The sequence below is a fragment of the Mirounga angustirostris genome, unplaced genomic scaffold (genome assembly GCF_029215605.1).
Source record: "Mirounga angustirostris isolate CCGP_5_RB_7025 unplaced genomic scaffold, mMirAng1.0.hap1 SCAF_1, whole genome shotgun sequence".
NCBI classification, from domain to species: Eukaryota; Metazoa; Chordata; class Mammalia; order Carnivora; family Phocidae; genus Mirounga; species Mirounga angustirostris.
In genome coordinates, this window is record NW_026991709.1 from 206729774 (window position 1) to 206749468 (window position 19695).

General features: G+C 48.1%; 1 protein-coding gene across 1 annotated transcript in view; it reads left to right on the forward strand.

Annotated features, from left to right (window-relative positions):
* The window catches only part of CACNA1A (calcium voltage-gated channel subunit alpha1 A), a 287170-nt gene that overhangs the window by 172318 nt on the left and 95157 nt on the right, over nt 1–19695 (forward strand). Inside the window, 2 exon segments of the mRNA XM_064569987.1 lie at nt 4014–4207; nt 19387–19490. Coding sequence (XP_064426057.1) covers nt 4014–4207; nt 19387–19490 — 298 coding nt within the window.

A 19695-nucleotide genomic window follows, 5' to 3' on the forward strand; every position in this document is an offset into this window, starting at 1 on the left:
AGGGGACGCCTGGGTGGCTCAGTTGGTTGAGCGACTGCCTTCGGCTCAGGTCATGATCCTGGAGTTCTGGGATCGAGTCCCGCATCGGGCTCCCTGCTTGGCGGGGAGTCTGCTTCTCCCTCTGACCCTCCCCCCTCTCATGCTCTCTCTCTATCTCATTCTCTCTCAAATAAAAAAAAAATTAAAAAAAAAATCTTTAAAAAAAAAAAAAGAAAGGGGTTTTAGGCCTGTCTCACTGGGAAGAAGATTCTGTCCGGGAGTGGCTTCCTATCCACCGTCTTCTGATGACCCCCACATGGTGGAGCCCTGGCCCCAGACCACCCCAGAGGGAAGGAAAACTCAGTAGGGAACATTTATTCAAGATGTCCTTTTTCTTGCTCCTTTTCTCTTGCTCCTCCTGACTCCTTCTCTCCTGGGCTTGTGAAGTTTGCTCAATATGGGATGTCCTAATTATTTCTTTCCCCGATGAAGAAGGTGTTAATTGAGGCAGAGCTATTTCTGCGACTGGCCTCGTCACCCAGGCGGAAATGCAGGAGGGAGAGATACAGGACAGGGCCCCTCAGAAAAGTCAGCCAAGAGCAGAGAAACCAGGACTCCTGGAGCCTAGGTTTTGGGGTTTTATTGAGGGTTTTTTTTTTTTTTCTTTCTAGCTAAGCAGACACACAGCTGGCTTGGGTCTGAGTGGGGTTGTGAGGGGGCAGATGTGGGGGGAGCAGCTGGGGGGTTAGAAAGCCTCATTTTAGGAGGATGACTGAAAAGCTCGCGATTAAAAATATAAGGCGTGTGAGTAAGAGACAGATATATACAGACACCCAGGCAGCAGGTTAATTTTAAAATATATTTATAACCAAATTCCTCAGACTCTCTGGACGGTTGCTTTTCTAGAAGCAGCCCTCAGAGTGTTTCGTGATGGGGGGGCGGAGGGTTGAGGGGGGATTGAAATCAAGAGAACCACTGGGCCAAACTGCTAAGGAGAGACAGGTTTTCAGCTGCATTCCTTTATCCTCGGGAACCCAGTTCCCGCGTGCCCAGAACCGTGCCAAACACTCAGAGAAATGCAAAGGTAAAGTGGAAGGCGTTCTGCTTTCCAAGAGCCTCCAAAATCTTTTGAGGAGATAAGACTCCTCGTCTGCAACCAGTTCAAAGCAATGAAGGCTGACGTGTGCTTTTATCTCCCCACCAAATATGGACGAACACTGGGGAGCTCTTGTAGCCCTGAGGAAAAGGAGGGACCAGTGTTCACTGGCTGACGTCGGGGGGCTACAGGGGGGTGGGAACTGAACCAGACTTGGTCGCAGGGTGGAGACGGAGAAGGTTCTGGACAGAGGTGACCTTCCCAACAAACAGGGGTTCTCGTTCCTTATAGAAGTCCATGCATTTTCTTCCCCCCTGCTCTGAGCCTTATGTTTAAAAGACTTTGCCTTGGGGCACCTGGGTGGCTCAGTCGTTGAGCGTCTGCCTTCGGCTCAGGTCATGATCCCAGGGTCCTGGGATCGAGCCCCGCATCGGGCTCCCTGCTCCGCGGGAAGCCTGCTTCTCCCTCTCCCACTCCCCCTGCTTGTGTTCCCTCTCTCGCTGTGTCTCTCTCTGTCAAATAAATAAATAAAATCTTAAAAAAAAAAATTAAAAAAAAAAAAAAAAGACTTTGCCTTCCAATCTGTATTTGTTAAATAACAGCCCCCTGTACCAAATCCAGCGTGAATGAGGAAGGCATTTCCAGCCGCTTAAACTAGTGGCCGATGTGGTCATTGTTTCTTTATATCAGAACTTTGAGCAGTAGGTGTCACTTCTGAGAGTGGTGGGTGTCACTTTGCATGACCTACAGTTTCTATTTAACTGAAGCTTCAAAGGCCAGTAAGATTCACGCCTTCTGTGCTGGTTTATTTCTCTCTGCTGCATGCTGAGTGGGGGTTGGGAATTTGTGCCCATAGCACATACATTGAGAGATATTTTTGTTTTGTGGAGAGCTTGAGTTTGCACACTTGGCTGTTTGTTTTCTTGGCGGACAGTGTTGCTCTCTGAAAACCTTCAGAAGTGTGACTCGCTGAATAGGGTCCTCTCGTATCCACTGCTCTGGTCCAGTGGGGACACCCCTGGGTCATTCTGTGCTCTCCTGATTCCATGTGTTCCCGGGGTCTCCCCATCAACACCTTGGAATTCAGACTCCACCTTTGGCACCCAGCCCAACTTCACCAGGAAGCTGTCTTTGGTTGCCAACCGGGCATCTGTTGGTGTGTATCTCTTTCCTTGTGGCATTTTTACAATCTGTCTCTTGCTGTTTGGGGAGAAACTTAGCTCCTGTGCCTAAGGGTAAGTACTGTGTGTACTGGCCTCCCTCGCCCCCAGAACAGCTCCCTGAGCCCAGTACATAAGAAAGAAAGAAAAAGAAAGAAAGAAAGAAGAAAAGGAAGGAAGGAGAGAGAGAGAAAGAAAGAAAGAAGAAGAAGAAAGAAAAACAAAAAAAAGGGAGGGAGGGAGGGAAAAGGGGAGAGAAGAGGAGAGGAGAAAAGAAAAAATAGAAAAGAAAAATCAGGCTACAGAAAAACAGCATCACATGATTCACATATTTGTCCTAATGGAAGTCTGGAGAACACTGCACCCAACCATCTCACAATGTGCATGACATATTCACCCAAATCCTCTATATTAGGGTACATAAACCCTCTATATTAGGGTACATAAGACCCTCAACAGATCTTTTTTTTTTTTTAAGATTTTATTTATTTACTTGACAGAGAGAGATACAGCGAGAGAAGGAACACAAGCAGGGGGAGTGGGAGAGGGAGAAGCAGGCTTCCCACTGAGCAGGGAGCCCGATGCGGGGCTCGATCCCAGGACCCTGGGATCATGACCTGAGCCGAAGGCAGACGCTTAACGACTGAGCCACCCAGGCGCCCCTGACCCTCAACAGATCTTAAAGGACCGAATTACACAAAACATATCCTCTGATCACAGTGTAATCAAACTGGAAATTGGTAACAAAAGGATAACTCTGAAAATGTTTAGAAATTAAGAGGCATGCTTCTTATTTGTGGATGAAATGATAGGGTATCTGAGATTTGCTTTAAAAATATTCTAGTGCAGGGCGCCTGGGTGGCTCAGTTGGTTAAGCAACTGCCTTCAGCTCAGGTCATGATCCTGGAGTCCCGGGATCGAGCCCCGCATCGGGCTCCCTGCTCGGCAGGGAGTCTGCTTCTCCCTCTCCCGCTCCCCCCTCTTGTGCTCTCTCTCTCTCTCTCAAATAAATAAAATCTTAAAAAAAAAATTTTTTTTTTTTTAAATATTCTAGTGCAGGGCAAAGTGTGGGGAGGGGATACAGATGAAACAAGATTAGCCCTGAGTTGATAAGCATTGAAATTGGTGATAGGTACATGGGAATTCGTTATACTAGTCTATGTTTTTAAGATTTTCTTTATTTTAGAGAGAGAGCGCAGGGGTAGAAGCAGAGGGAGAGGGGCAAGTAGACTCCACCCTGAGCACAGAACCTGACACAGGGCTTGATCCCACAACCCTGAAATCATGACCTGAGCTGAAATCAAGAGTCGGACACTCAACCGACTGAGCCACCCAGGCGCCCCTGTACTATTCCATTTTTGTAAATATCTGGCAAGTTTTTTTTTTAATGCATCTTAGATATCCAAGGGTCAAAGAAGAAATAATAATGGAAATTGCCAAATATTGTACTTGAGCAATAATGATAATAATGCATGACAAATTTTGTGAGATACAGCTAAAGCTGCATGCAAATGGCAATTTATAGCCTTAAAAGAAAGTGAATCCATCTCAAAAGTTTAGGAAATGCACAGGAAAAGTAATAAAGCTTGGAGAAGAAATTAATAAAACAGAAAACAATGAATAGATCAACAAAGCCAAACTTAAAAAAAAAAAAAAGACTGATAAATTCATTCCAATAGTCATCTTTTCCCAACAGTATTGAATCTTTACAGCCCCTATTTCTCAGAGTTGGTTTTCCTAGCCCCTTGCCCTGACTTTTCTCCCCTTCCCTTTCATAGATGACATTCAGGGTGAGTCTCCAGCTCCGTGTGGGACAGAGGAACCCGCCCGCACCTGCCCCAATGGGACCAAATGTCAGCCCTACTGGGAAGGGCCCAACAATGGGATCACTCAGTTCGACAACATCCTATTTGCAGTGCTGACAGTTTTCCAGTGCATCACCATGGAAGGGTGGACTGACCTCCTCTACAACGTAAGTGATGCAAGTTCGGGGAGAGGTGGTTCTCCTGGACCAGCCAATTCCTGAGGCTGCACTGGAGGGACTCTGAGCCGGTGAGGTGGGGGTGGGGGGTGGGAGGCATCAGAACTTCAGGTAGAGGAGGCCATGGGGCATGGAAATCTAGAGGGCACACAGATGGGGCATAAATTTTCACTGTGCAAGTGTTTAAATATAATTTTAGATTTTTTAATATGTAAAGGTTGTGTGATTCAAAAGCCCACATGGATAAAAGAGTAATATCCTGGGATCTATACAAAGGGGCTCTGTGCTGGGACCCTCGCTGGCCCTCTGCCAGCCATACTCCCTCCCTGGAGGGTGAGGAGTCCGTGGGCCTCAGGGGACATGTCTACCAGAAGCTGGCACCACCTACCCCACTTTCTAGACTGCCCTCTTGGATTATCCGGGATTCTGGAATTTTCTGCCCAAGCCCAGATTCTGTGGACTTGCATGAGATTCTTCTGTGCATCTGTTCTCCAACTGTGCCAGGTGTCCTAGGAGCATCTGTTGGCACAAATGTGGCCGGAGCTTAGATATGCAAGCAGGAATGCCCATGCATGTGTGCATGAAGCCCCCTGCCCCCGGGCCAGACAGAGCCATGAGTAGGGGAGAAGGAAGGCCATGCGTGGTCTGGGGGCAGGGCTGGCTTTGCTCACATCATGATCCAGTGCAGACGTCTAGGTTCTAAATTCCACCCTGACCTTCCCAGTGCTTATGAATGTATGTTTACAAAGGGGAAGCATACAGCATATTTTATTTAGTAGCTTTTAAATATTTACACAGAGTATGTGGGCCTCCATCAGCACTCTTGTCTGAGATCTTGAAAACGTTAGAGACAGGCCCACCTGCCCCACTTGCATCTTGTTTCCTATCCCCCCACCACGTGCAACCCCTTCAGCTCCTTGGTGTATACTTTCAGTGTTTATGCAAATGTAAGTGTAATCAAATCTATATCCTCCTCCCTTTCTTACCCCAAAGTGTAACATTCTATACATGCTGTTCTATTCTGTGATTTTTTGGGGTCACATAACAATATATCCTGGAGATCTTTCCGTGGCAGGACATGGAGCATGACTTCGTTCTTTTGTGCAGCTGCATGGCACTCCGTTGTTTGGTGGGCCATGGTGCATTTAATCAGTTCCCCAGAGACAAATGCTTGGAGGTTCCCCATCCTCTGACATTGAACTCAGAGCTTCCATGAGCCTGCTGCATTTATGTCTTTTCATCCTTGTGCAGATATAGCTGGGGTTGGTGGTGTCCATTCCGAGAAGTGGGATCGCTGGGTCAACAACTAAAGCGTATTTATAATTTTGATAGATATTCAGATGTACAGGTCTTAGAGCTGTGTCTGCCCTAAAACAGCACACCTTCCTCACCCACCTGTGCTGTGAGGGGCCCCCAAGTCAGTCACCTGTCAGCAGCTGGAAGTGGGTGGAGTCAGGGATTCAGAATCAAACACAGGATGCCACAAGTGTAGCGACCTCATGGAGCATCCCCTGGGGCCGCTCCACCCATATACCTCTGTTGACTCACGGAGGTATCCTCTCTGCCTGCTTAAATGCTGAAATTGCCAGTTAAGGTTCTTCCCATATGAGCCAGGGCTTGGCCTGCTGGGGAAGCAATACCAGGCTTCTTCCTGCATGTGGGGTTGCTGAACTCTCCTCCTGGTGGCAGTTTAGGTTTCTTGAGGAAGGTTCCCCCTTGGGGGTGGAGGGAGATTTGCAGGAACCTATCCTTTTGATCAGTGGCTCATTTTAAGGTGGGGTTGAGAGTGCAGCCTGGAAGTGGATTGCAAAAGTGCCATGGACAGTTGAGCATGTCACACACTGCACAAGCCACCACATCTCAGGAGTGTAATTCGTATTGTAGACTACATAGATGTCCACCATTATTACAGTTTTTTGACAACTATAAAGAATATAGGAAGGTATTCTAATTTGTATGAAGACCTTGTCTGAGCATAGCATCTCTAGAAACAGACCACAGATCTGAGAGATGTTCAGACTCTCTCTTGGGCCTCACTTGCAAACAGCTTGGACAAAAGTTTATGCCCAATTGGCAAAAGCTTGCTGGGGGATTTTTATGGGTTCTAGATTTTTGCTTTGCATGGTGGTGTGAGAGAAGGCTACAGAGGGAAATGAGCCCTCCTGGGAGTGAAACAGAGCTGGGGGCCAGGATGGTAAGGAACTTGGGCAGAGAATGGGACTGAGGAACAGAAGCTAAGAAAATTGTGAATGTGGGAAAGGGTTGTGTCATGGGGTCGGATGTCCAGAGAAAGTGTCCAGAGGTTCAGAGGAAGACACTGGGGATGTGCTTAGTGGTGGGAGAGGAAGCATGAGCAGGACCACAAATTTCCAGAAGATTCTCTAGTCATAAGCACCATTGTTGGAAGAGATATTTGTCCTGGAAGCTTAGAGTTGAGCTGTCTTGGGGAAAACAAGCTCAGGGGAAGTGGTGAGAGCAGAGTCAGGCACCAGACTGCCTGGGTCCCCATCCTGACTCTACCACTTCCTTGCTGTGCAACCTTGGCTAGTCACTTGGCCTCTCTGTGCCTCATTTCCACTTGTGCAGTATGAGCAGAAGCACAATCCTACCTCACAGGGCAGGAGGACTGAGTGAGGTGGGTACATGTAAAGTGTTTAGAACAGTGCCTGGTCCTCAGCGAGCTCTGTGTAGGCCGAATTCTCCACCCTGGAAGGCACGCCTCTCAGAAACATATATGAATTTTATATCATAAAAACCCCAACCGCCCCTGAGGAAGTAGAGTGAGCTGTGGGGTCCCACTTTATTCCCCACCCTCACCCTCACCCTACTGGTAGCTGCTACTAACTCTGAGTCACCTTCTAGAACTTTACATGTACTTACATCCCACCGTCATCCTGTGGGTAGAAACCCCAGCAGTGTTGTGGGCCTGATGTGAGCCTAGAGCAGTAATAAAATACCACAAAGTGGTGGCTAAAACAACAGACATTCATTGTCTTGCAGTCTGGGTGCCAGGAGTGCCCTGTCAAGGCTCTGGCAGGGCCAGGCTGCCTCTGAAGGCCCTAGGGGAGGATCCTTCTTGGCCTCTTACAGCTTCTCGTGGCTGCCAACAATCCTTGGCATTCCCTGGCTTACACATTCTCTGTCCTCCACTTGAATATCCCATCTTCACATGGTTGCCTTCTTATAAAGACACCAGTCATGTTGGATTAGGGCACCCCCTACTCCAGCACCATCTGGTCTTAACTAATGACCTCTGCAATGCCCTGATTTCCAAATAAGGTCACATTCTGAGGTCCTGGGGGTTAAAACTTCAACATACCTTTTGGGGGGTGGGGAATACAATTCAATCCATAACACCTCCCAAATAAACTACTGGACCTGAACCCTTGTCTGGGGCTTCTCAAATTAAGACACACACTTAATACAACCATTAGAGCGTCTCATTGCCAAAGGCAGGGGCTAAGGTGACTACCTTTGAGTTTCTGCTGCTGAGGACAGAGCTGTTGCTTTTCCAGGCATCTGGGCCCTGCTCTTGTGTTCTGCCCTCTGCCGCCTCAATCCATCCGGCCACAGGCAGCCACAGGGTCTGGAATCTTTGTCCTCTGCATTTATGCTAGAGCTGAGGCCTCACTAGCCTCTGGCAGGTGAGACCCATGGGGAGAGAGTCCAGATGCACTAGCTCCAAGTGTCTTAGAATCCATGGGCTCAGATGCCAGATGGAGGCCACCTGCCTGGGTGGACAATGCTTTACGATCCCAACATCTCATTTCTTTTCTCAGTATCATTAAAATCCATTCATGTATTCAGTAACTGTTGAGCACCTACTGTGTGCTGGGAAATGGGCAGGTGAACGGCGGCGGCGGGATGGGGGAGGGGACCCACCATGAAGAAGAGATGGACAGAAACAATAAACATGATAAATAATAAACTGCTCGTACAGCAGGACATAGACAGTAAGCAAATGCATAACAGGGGACATGGTGACATGCCCTGTGAGGACAAAAGAGCACAAGAGGAAGGTGGGGCTAGTCTAGGTCAGGCAATCAGGGAGGGCTCCTCCGAGGAAGTGGCATTTCCAGAGAGAAGGAGAGCTCCAGGCAGATGTTTGTGGAAGAGCATTGTTGGCAGAGGGAATGGCAGCAGCTCACCTACACGGCATGTTCAGCCTCCTTCCAGGTTTTCCCAGTTTTGAGTTGTTCCTTTTCTTTTCTGCTTGGCTTCCTGGTTAAATAAAGTGCCTTCTGGAAAAAGCCTAACCTCAACTAATCAGCAGTGCTGTCAAAGGTTCATATCAGGATGTGCATCTCAGCATTATTTGTAAAAACAGAACAAAATTGGAAGCAACTGGTTCAGTACCGTATGGTCCTTTCATATGAGGGACTATTACGTCGTCATTAAAAAGCATCTGTTGGGAGAATATTTACGGATGCTTACTGAATATTTACGGAAATACCGTATAATGATGAGTGGGGGGAATTGATTTTTTTTTTTTTTTTCAAAGAATCAAGGTGAGGTAAACCTTATGTCTTGGCTCCGGCCACCATTACAAAATAGCATCCACCGGGCGACTTCAACAACAGAAACTCATTTCTCACAATTCTGGAGGCTGGACCCAGGGTACCAGCACAGTGAGGACTCTCCACCTGGCTTGCGGACAGCCGCCCTCTTGCTGCCTCCTCACACGGTGGGGAGAGAGACAGCTAGCTCTCTGGTGTCTCTTCTTATAAGGACACTAACCTCATCGTGGGGACCCCACCTGTGTGACCCCATCTAACCCTGACCACCTCCCAGAGGCCCCGCCTCCTAATACCATCACACTGGGGGTTAGGGTTTCCACATGTGAATACAGGGGCCGGGATGCACTTCAGCCTGTTGCACCTTCTGATCTCAAGTGTGTACATTTGAAAATGTACATTAGGAAAAGAAAGACTGGAAGACACTGTACCAAGACGGCCTCTAGGTAGTGGGGTTCAGGAATCCTTATCTTCCCAATACTTCTCTGTATTATCAAATTTTCTACCGTGAGCACAATTACAATCAGGAAAAAAATATATTTAGACTTGTCTTGTTATAGATTTAAGAGAAAAAAAAAGAGATTTTTGGTCATTATGACAAATGGGGAAGGAGTGGGGGGACAAACATTTCCGGGTGTGTCCATGGTGTGCTGGCTGCTTTTATCTATGTCACCTGTCCAGAGAGAGTCCACACCAAAGGCTTGATCGACATAGCCATAATCAATGGTCATTCTTATTTGTTTTATTATCACATAAACAAAGTAAGTGAAGAAAAAACATATCTTCTTTATGGAAGAATTCCATTTAATATATGCAGACACTCTCCCTCCAGAAGCAGAGCTGAATCCCCCCATTGGAGGGTGGGCTGAACTTAGTGACTCACTTTGGAAGAGTAGACTAGGGAAAGGGGAGATGAAGTCATTTTACAGTGGGGAAACCTAGCAGACACCACCTTAAGCAAGCGACCAAAGTCGGACTCCCCCTCCCCGGGTGAATGTGTAATCATGTGACCCTTGACGGATGTGATGAGCAGGGGACCTCACCTCTGGTTTCCTTCCCCAAGACTCACAATCCCTGTGTAATCATGAGCAAAACATCAGACAAAACCAAACCCGGCGTTCTGCAGGGTAGCTGGCCAGTCCTGTCCCAGACTGTGAAGGTCATGATATATACAAGGGAGGACTGAGAAATTATCACAGACCAAAGGAGCCAAAGGACATATGACAACTGGATGCAATGCGGGGTCCTGGAACAGAAAGGGGACATCAATCGGAAACCTGATGAAATTCAAATAAAGTCAGGAGTTTGGTTTATAAATAACCCGAGGGGTAGAGATTACTATCCCCCATTTTACAAATAAGAGTCAGAGGTTGAGAGCGTGGCCTGAGGTTGGCAGCCGGGGAGTGGCGGGACCAGGTGCCCTGAAGTGAACCCGGGGAAAGAGATAGGGAGGAAGGGAGGAAGGGAGGGAGGGAGAGCAGTTTAATTTTTTTTTAAGATTTTATTTATTGATTTGCAAGACAGAGCATGAGCAGGGGGAGAGGCAAAGGGAGAGGGAGAAGCAGGCTCCCCACTGAGCATGGAGTCCAATGCAGGGCTCGATCCCAGGACCGCGGAATCATGACCTGAGCTGGGCAGCCACTTAACTGACTGAGCCACCCAGGAGCCCCAAGAGAGCAGTTTAACTTTTAAAGGAGTAATTTCTTAAAACTCTCCTTAAAGTCTGGGGCAGAAAAGGTAGACTGGGGAGCAGAAGAGCCTACATTAGACACTTCAGGGATTCTTTCTGGTTTTTGTGTTCTTGAGATACAAGTTTGAGAGGTACAGGATGATGATTTGACAGACGCATACTGCGCAGTGAGTTTAGTTAATATCTGTGACCTGATAGAGTTGCCCAAACTTGGTTTTTTGCCTCTGGTGGTGGTGGTGGCATGGGAAAGCTCAGGAGGGCTATGCTGAGCCAAAGCAGCCTGGAAGCAGCATGTGGGTGACGAGACCTGCCCTCTCTTGATGGATACCAGGGAGGGCAGGTGGAGAGGCAGGGGTCCTTAACCAGGACCCGTCATGAACAGCAGGGGAGTCCTGGCAGGACCAAGGCTTCTTGAGTTCATTTTTGGCTGCCATTTGCTGAATTTACTGGATGCCGCCCGTCTTCTTGTACTGTCGATCAATCCATAAAACAACCCTGTGCAAATGCTTGTGCAAGCATTTTTAGACCCATCTTCCAGATGATGAAACCGAGGCCCACAGGGATAAAGCAACCTGCCAAGGCCCTATAGCCAAGCATGGTGAAATCAGGATTCAAACCCAGCACTGGGAACTAATCATCACACCCCCCTCCCCTCTGTTTGACTCTCCCCTTCTCTTCCTTCTCCCCCTCTGTCTTTGTGTCTCTTATGTCATGTCTGTCTCTGTCTCCTTCTCCTCCTGTCTTCTTCTCGTTCTCCCTCTCCCTCCCCACTCTCTGCTTTTCTGTCTGTCTCTCTCACTCTGTTTCTCTCCATCAGTTAATGTCAATTAGGAAAGCAGCGAGACTGTGCTTGGTTGATGATTATAAGTGTCTGCCCCTTGACAAATGGTCACTCGTGCTTGAAACTGATCTTTGACCTAAACCCTTTTTTATTCATAGATGCTCCTTTTGGCCAAAATCAAAGCATCAAAACTGGGGGGACTTTGGATCACACATTCATTCAACAAACATTCATTGGATGCCTCCTATGTGCACGCACTCTTCCAGGCACCCAGGATATGCAGTGAATGGAAGAGACAAAAATCCCTGTTTGGGGAGAGTTGACATTGTAGTGGAGGAAGCAGGTGATCAACAACATAATTAAGAGATTATATATGTATGTGTAAAGGGCAGAGAGTATCGTAAATATTTTAGGCTTGGCAGGCCATACTGTCTCTCTCACAACTACTCAATCTGCTCTCCTAACACAGGAACAGCCACAGAAAAAATACATAAGGGAATGGGCATGGCTGTGTACCAATAAAACCATAATTTACAAACACAAGTGGCTAGGCCATGGGCTGAACTTTGAGGACTCCTGTGTAAGAGGGGAAAGAGAGCTTAAGGAGAAAAATTAAGCAGGAGAGGGGCTGTGGATTTTCAAAGTGAGGGGTTGCAGTTCTTCTAATAAGCCCTGAAGGAGGTGAGGGGGCTGCCATGCAAGTATGCTAGGGAAGAGAGATCCAGGCAGCCAGGATAGCCAGTGCAAAGGCCCTGGGGCAGGAATGTTCCTGGCATTTGTGAGGAGCAGCAACGTGACTCATGTGGCTGGTGGGGAGTGAGTGAAGGCAAATGAGGGAGCTGGTGAGGCCAGAGGAGGTGACAGGACCGGACAGGCAGAGAGGCTATGTAATTTATCATCCAAACCAGGACAATTTTGAGAGCAAATAGGGAAAGGAAGACTCAAAAAATAATTAACAGGCATTGCATGATCTACAATGGGTATAAACTGGGACATACGACCTCCCTCACGGCCACTGTGGGACCTTGGCTCTTTCACGGTCAAACCCACACCATTTTTAACCAGTATGCTGGGGAATTGGGTGTTCTCCTGTGCTGAGTATTTTTTTTTAAGATCCTTTATACTTTTTCTGAATGAACCATGCTCAAAAAATTAGAGGAAAATAAACCATAAAACAGAAGGCACTTAAGAATTTTACTGGGACTCAGCCATTAATTTGTTTGATGAGTATTTATTGAACGCTTGCTAAGCGCCAGGTGCTGCGCTAGGCACCGGCAGTGCTGGGATGAATCAGTCTCTCCTTAAAGGCTCTCATGGGCCAACCATTATAAATATAAAATACTATGAAAGTGCAGCAAAGAGGTGAAGTAGAAAAAAAATTGCTCTGTTGCAAGCCAGAAGGACAGTTCTAGCCCCAGCTGTGCCATCCACACCCCGTGCGAGCTGGCGAGTCACGTTGCCTTCCTCAGCCTGGTTCCCCCATCCACTGGGTATGGAAACTGTGGGAATTGAGGGGTATTTTGTTGGCGCAAAAGTACACTACTAAAATGACAGTGGTTGTCTTGCCTGCCTCTTTGTTCCCAGGGAAATAGACTGATCACTTGGACCTGAGATAAATACAGTCTCCTGTCCATGGTATTATTTTTTTTTTAAGATTTATTTATTTATTGAGGGGGGAGGGGCAGAGAGAGAGAGAGAGAATCTCAAGCAGACTCCCCACTGATCATGGAGCCTGATGAGGGGCCCCATCTCCCGACCCTGAGATCATGACCTGAGCCAAAAATCCAGAGTCAGATGCTTAACCGACTGAGCCACCCAGGCACTCCTGTCCTTGGCATTATTTAAACAACCCACCCCAGAGACCTCAAGATTATGTGCATTCATCATGCCAACAATGCTTAGGAAGCACCTACTGTGTGCCAGGTGCTGTTCTGGGTGCTGGGGAGGTGACGTTTTAGGGACAGAGACAGTCTACAAACAAGCAAATGTATATATTGACAAGGTGATTCAGAGAACAAAGCATGCCAGGAAGAGAATGGATGTCTGGCAATGCTGGAGGGAGGGTCTAGTCCTTTGGGTCAGGAGGGCTGGGAAGGCTTCTCTGAGCCAGGCACAGTGGAGCTGAAGGCTGAGTGATGAGGAACAATCAACCACACCAAGATCGAGGGGACACTGGGCTCCAGGCCGAGGCTCAGAGAACAGAAACAACTAGCACATTGTAATCTTGAACTTTACCCTTTGGTGTACCAATTTCTCCATCGGACATACTGGAGACATTCTTTTTCCCCACTTGCCTCATGAGATCCATAGAAGGATCAATGAGAAAGTGGCATTTGAGAAAGACCTGAAGGGGATGAGGGAGCAAACCAAAGAGATATCGTGGTGTATCAGCCAGGAAAACTATGTGATGCTGCAGTAACAAACATCCCCTGTGATATTAACAACAAATCTCTTTTCTTGCTCACACTACGTTCCAGTGTAGGTTGGCAGTGGGGGAGAAGGGGCTGTGCTCACCATCGTCACCTGGGAACCAGCTAATAAAGCAGCTAGGACATTGCCACTTGCTGTCCCAAATAGAAAGAAAGCCCCGAGGGCCCCACCCTGACAGTTCAGTGCTCCAAATGGCACAGCTGTCTCCACTCACTCCTTATTGATCAGCGCTCATCATGTGGCCCTCAGCCAACCACAAGGGGACTGGGACGGGCCATCCCACCATATCATCAGAAATGTTTAGTGACAGCACTAATAAGAAATAGTGTTCCAAGCACTGGAACTCTTCGAGCCTTTGGAAAAAAGACAGGACTCTTAAGAACCCGTGCTTTTCAGTATTACTGATTATGACAGGTGAACAAGTTTCCATCCTCCTTCATTTCCCCAAACCCAGACTCATGCACACACCCGCCCTTTACCTGAACTGCCAAAGGAGGTCAGGCCCAGAAGGGGAGGTTTGGGCCCCCCACATTCTCTGCTATCAGAATAGCTGTGGCAGGTCTAGCCTTTCTTCTTGGGAAACATAGTTCCCATTTTGCTCCCAAGCAGACCCCAGGGAAAGCCCACCTCCTAATCAAAAACTGCACCCACCCCTCTGCCAACTTCTTCTCCATGAGTTGTTGGCTCTAGAGCATGGAATTGAATAATTTGGGCCACGTTGGAAGGAGAACAAGTTCTCCTTCAGTCCCAGGGAGAAAAGCAGACAAGGGAGTGGGGGAGGGAGGACAACTTGGGAACTGAGGATGCAGGCTATGTGGGGAACTTGGACCCACCTCTCATTCAGTCCTTCCACAAACATTGAGCACTGCTTGCATGCCTGGCATTGTGCTAGGGAATATAGCAGTGAACAAACAAACAAACAAAAGGCAGAACATCCTTGCCCCTTGTGGAACTGACATTCCAGCTGGGGAGATGGACAGTGAGCAGGAGAAATAGGTAAAGTGTAGAGAGGGTGAAGTGCTAAGGGAAAAGATGGAGCAGGAAATGGGATTAGAAATGAAGGGCCATCAAAGAAGACCTCCTGGAGAAGGTGGCATTTGAGCAAAGACCTGAAGGAGAGTGAGGGAGGAGCCATGTAGGAATCGGGAGGAAGAGCCTTCCAGGCAGGGGGAGGAGCAGATGCAAAGGTCCTGAGGTGGGACTATGCCTAGTGCATCTGAGGAGCTGAAAAGAGCATGTGGCTGGAGCAGAGTTATCCAGGGGCAGAGTGACAGGGGCATTGGTGGGGGGGGTTGGGGTACCTCTGCCATTTAGTAGCTCAGGGACCATATTCGTTTTCTGTGGCTGCCATCACAGAGAGGTTAGAAGTTGGAGACTAAGATATCACCAGGACCGTGCTCCCTCTGAGACTCAGTAGAATCCTTCCTCGCCTCTTTCTGGCTTCTGCCGGTGGCCGTTGACCCTGGGCTTCTTTGACTTCTCTCCACACTCTGCCTCCATAGCCACGTGGCTGTCCTCTCCCCTGCATGTCCCAGTCTCCACCTGGTATTTTCCTCTTCCTTAAAAGGACACCAGTCATACTGGATGGGAGTCCCCCATCATGACCTCACCTTAACTTAATGGTAGCTGCAGAGACCTATTTCAATTAAAGTAACATTCCCAGGTCCCAGGGTTATTACTTCCAACACATCTTTTGAGGAGACACAATGCAACCCAGAACGGACCTTGGGCATGGAACTTTATCTCTCCTTATCCTCCCAGGAAGATGGGAAGGATTGTGAACCACCTTTTGGGGTCTGTGAGAGGATTAACTGAGCTCAGGTAGGCTGAGTGCCTGGCATTGGGTATGTCTGTTATTAGGCTGGGCAGCATGTCATGGGCCAGAGGGTCCTAAGCCTGTTGGGGAGCTGGGTTGTGGGCAGAGTCTGAGATGGACGGGCTGCCTCAGTTCTGAGGGGCCTCTGCTGTTTCTCCCTGTTCCATCCCGCCTCTCTCCCCCCACCTGCTCTGTCCCCATCCCAGACCTGTTTCCTGAGATGGCCCAGACTTTTTCTTGTGTTGGCTGGTGCGGGCTTTCTCTCCCTGGACTATATTTAGCCTAAGAAATAGGCATGAGAAGCCTCAGCTGCTGCAGCACTGGAAAGGAAAAGCACAAAGCCAGTCCTGCCTTCTGTCCAGCCCTGTCTGCTGACTCCATTCTTTCTTCTAGAACCTTCTAGAAGCAAAGCATCAGAACTTTGGGTGTTTGTTGGAAGAAGGACATGAGTTAGGAGCCCTGACATATTAATTGTCCCCAGAACTTGTCCATGTGTCCATGATGAAAGTTGACTTCGTTTGTCGGTTTGCTTTGTTTTCCGTTTTTTTACTGTGGTAAAATACGCATGACATGAACTTTACCGTCTTAACCATTTTTAAGTGTCCGGTTCGGTGGCATTAAGTACATTCTCGTTGTTGTACAGCCATCCCCACCACCCCTCTCCAGAACTCACTATGTCTTGCAAATAGACTGTGTCCGCACTGAATGAACACTGACTCCCCGCCCCCTCCCCCAGCCCCTGGTGACCGCCATCTACTTCCTGTCTCTGTGACTGTGACTCCAGTAGGGACTGCATAGAAGTAGAATCATGCAGCATTTGTCTTTTTTTTTTTAAGAATTTATTTATTTAGGGCACCTGGGTGGCTCAGTTGGTTAAGCGACTGCCTTCGGCTCAGGTCATGATCCTGGAGTCCCGGGATCGAGTCCCACATCGGGCTCCCTGCTCCACGGGAAGCCTGCTTCTCCCTCTCCCACTCCCCCTGCTTGTGTTCCCTCTCTCGCTGTGTCTCTCTCTCTGTCAAATAAATAAATTAAATATTAAAAAAAATAAAAAGAATAAAAATTTTTTTAAAAAGTAGGCTACAAGTGGGGCGCCTGGGTGGCTCAGTTGGTTAAGCGACTGCTTTCAGCTCAGGTCATGATCTGGAGTCCCAGGATCGAGTCCCGCTTCAGGCTCCCCGCTCAGCGGGGAGTCTGCTTCTCCCTCTGACCCTCCCCCCTCTCATGTGCTCTCTCTCATTCTCTCTGTCTCAAATAAATAAAATCTTTAAAAAAAAAAAGAATTTATTTATTTATTTGAGAGAGAGAGTGCACGAGAAAGCACAAGCAGGGGGCGCGGCAGAGGGAGAAGGAGGAGCAGGCTCCTCGCTGAGCAGAGAGCCCAATGTGGGGCTCACAGGACCCTGGGATCATGACCTGAGCAGAAGGTAGACACCTAACCAACTGAGTCACCCAGGTGCCCCCAGAGTTTGTCTCTTTATGACTGGTTTATTTCACTCAGCGTAGTGTCCTCAAGATTCATCCATGTTGTACCATGGGTCAAAATTTTCTTCCTTTTTAAGGTAAAGTTGACCCCAAAAAATGTTTAAAAAGTGAAGTAAAATAAGCGCACAGAAAACCCACTGATCTTAAGTGAGGAGCTTGATGAATTTTCACAAACTGGACACACCCATGTGACCAACACCCAGATCAGGAAGCAGAACCTTCTCAGCCCTGGAAGCCCCCTTGTGCCCCCTCCCCAAAGGGTGCCCCATCAGGACCTCAGGCATGGCTGACTAGTTTACCTGCTTTTGCATTTTGTATAAATGGAATCTTCCAGGGGCACCTGGGTGGCTCAGTTGTTAAGCAGCTGTCTTCAGCTCAGGTCATGATCCTGGGGTCCTGGGATCGAGCCCCACGTTGGGCTCCCTGCTCCACGGGAAGCCTGCTTCTCCCTCTCCCATTCCCCCTGCTTGTGTTCCCTCTCTCGCTGTGTCTCTCTCTGTCAAATAAATAAGTAAAATCTTTAAAAAGTAAATAAATAAATAAATGGAATCTTCCATATATGTTCTTTTCTGTCTGGCTTCCTTTGCTTGACACTACTCTGTAAGGTTTCATGTGATAAGTGGCAGTCATTCATTGCATGATATTCCATTTATTTATCCTCTCTCTTGTTGATGAGGATTCAGACCATTTCCAGTTTAGGGCTATTATGTAGATCACCACTATGAACAATCTTGTGCATGCCATTCATATTTCTGTTGGGTAACTATCCAGGACTCAGGAGTGGAATTTCCAGGTGGTAGCGCAGGTACGTGACTTAATTTTAGTAGAAATTTCCAACCCATTTTCCAAAGTGGTTGTACCACATGTTATGGATTGAATTGTGTCCTCCCTCCCCCAATTCATATACTGAAGTCCTAACACCCAGTACCTGAAAAATGTGACCTTAATTGGACATGGGACCTTATGGAAGATGAGGTCCTTAGGGTGGGCCCTAATCCAATATGACTGACGTCCTTAAAAGGGGGGAAGGAATTTGGACAGAGAGATGGACATGCACACAAGAAAGATGGCATGCAAAGATGAAGGTGAAGACCACGGTGATGCCTCTATAAGCCAAGGAACCACCAAAGATTGTCAGCCAACCCCCAGACCTCAGGGGAGAGGCATAGGATGGATTCAGCCTCAGAGCCTCCAGAAGGAACCAACCCTGTTGACATTCCTAATCTCAAACATCTGGCCACCAAGAACTGTGAGACAATAAATTTCTGTTGTTTTAAGGCCCCTGGTTGTGGTCCTTTGTTAGACCAGGCACAGACCACTCATGCACCATGTTACCCTCCCATGGGCTGCATATGGGGATTCCACCTTCTCCACAGACTCCCCAACACCTGATAGTATCAGTTTTTCTCATCCTAGCCTTTCTGCTTGGTGGCAGCAGCATCGTAGGTGCTTCTAAAGGTGAGCTTTTAAAGCCACGCATGGTGGCCCCATGTTCTGCTGGTGCCCCAGAGCTGATGAGCCACCATAAGGCTCCCTCTGCTCTGGCTGCTGACACCAGGGCTTCCCCAGCACAGAGCTTACATCCATGGGCTCTGGGACACCTCCTGGTTCCAATCCCATGTCTACCACCAACCGACTCTGGGACCTTGGGCTGGCACTTTTGTCTTTCTGGGCCTCAGTTTCCCCAGTTGTAAATGGGCATGATGATAAAAATAGGGTCATCATGAGGATTAAATGAGTAACTAAGCTAACATAGCTAATAGACTTAGAGCATCTGGCACAAGTAAGTACTTCATAAGCACTGGTTTTTAGATTTCTCTTTTTCTTTTGCTCTCTATTCTTGATTTTCATCCCCTCCTCTTACTTCCTTCTTGGCACAGTGTTCTCTTCTCTCCAGAGAAGAATGTTTGACTTGTAGACGTCTTCCCTGCCTCTTTGAAAACTGAGCTGGGCACTTCTGAGAATTTTTTTGTGGTTCACATTGAGGCTGCAGGGCACAGAGGAGGGAGACACTTGAGGGTTCACAGGCTCACAGCCCTGCCGTCTGCCTTGGTGATTTAACCTGGTAGTCAGACTCTGCCTTCATGCACCTCCTCTAAGGGAAGAGTGTGACTGTGTCAGGGAGGAGGGAGGCAACCAGGGGATCGTTTCTACATTTTGATTGGGTTTGTTCTTTTTTTTTTCCTGGAGTTTGGTCTGGGAAGTTCTCTTGAGTTTCATGCTGGTTCCTGGGTCCTGTGAGGGCTACATGATTAGAGGGGGCCTTGTCCTTCTAATGGTACCTCTGGGGCTTCCCCCACTAATTGATCCCGTTTCATTTCTGTCTGGGCTTCCAGAGCTCCAGGACTCCACAGGCCAAGAAAATTTGAGAACAGAGCTCCCCCTTCTCCCACCTGTCAGGTCATACCTGAGTCCCATGAACGCTCACCTGCTTTCCCTCCTCACCTCCCACAGAGCAACGATGCCTCAGGGAACACTTGGAACTGGTTGTACTTCATCCCCCTCATCATCATTGGCTCCTTTTTTATGCTGAACCTCGTGCTGGGTGTGCTGTCAGGGTAAGTCTCTGCTACTCTCCCCATCCCACTCCCCCTCACCATCTTCTGACCATAAAGAGGCCATCAAACCTTTGTTTTCATTCTCCAGGTGGAGCATAGGCCTTCCCTTGGCTTGGCTTAGCCAGGAAGTTATTAGCAAGTCAGGTACAGGTGCACAGGTTGTGCACTGCTGAGAGCACCTAGTGAAAGGACTCATGGAGGCTGG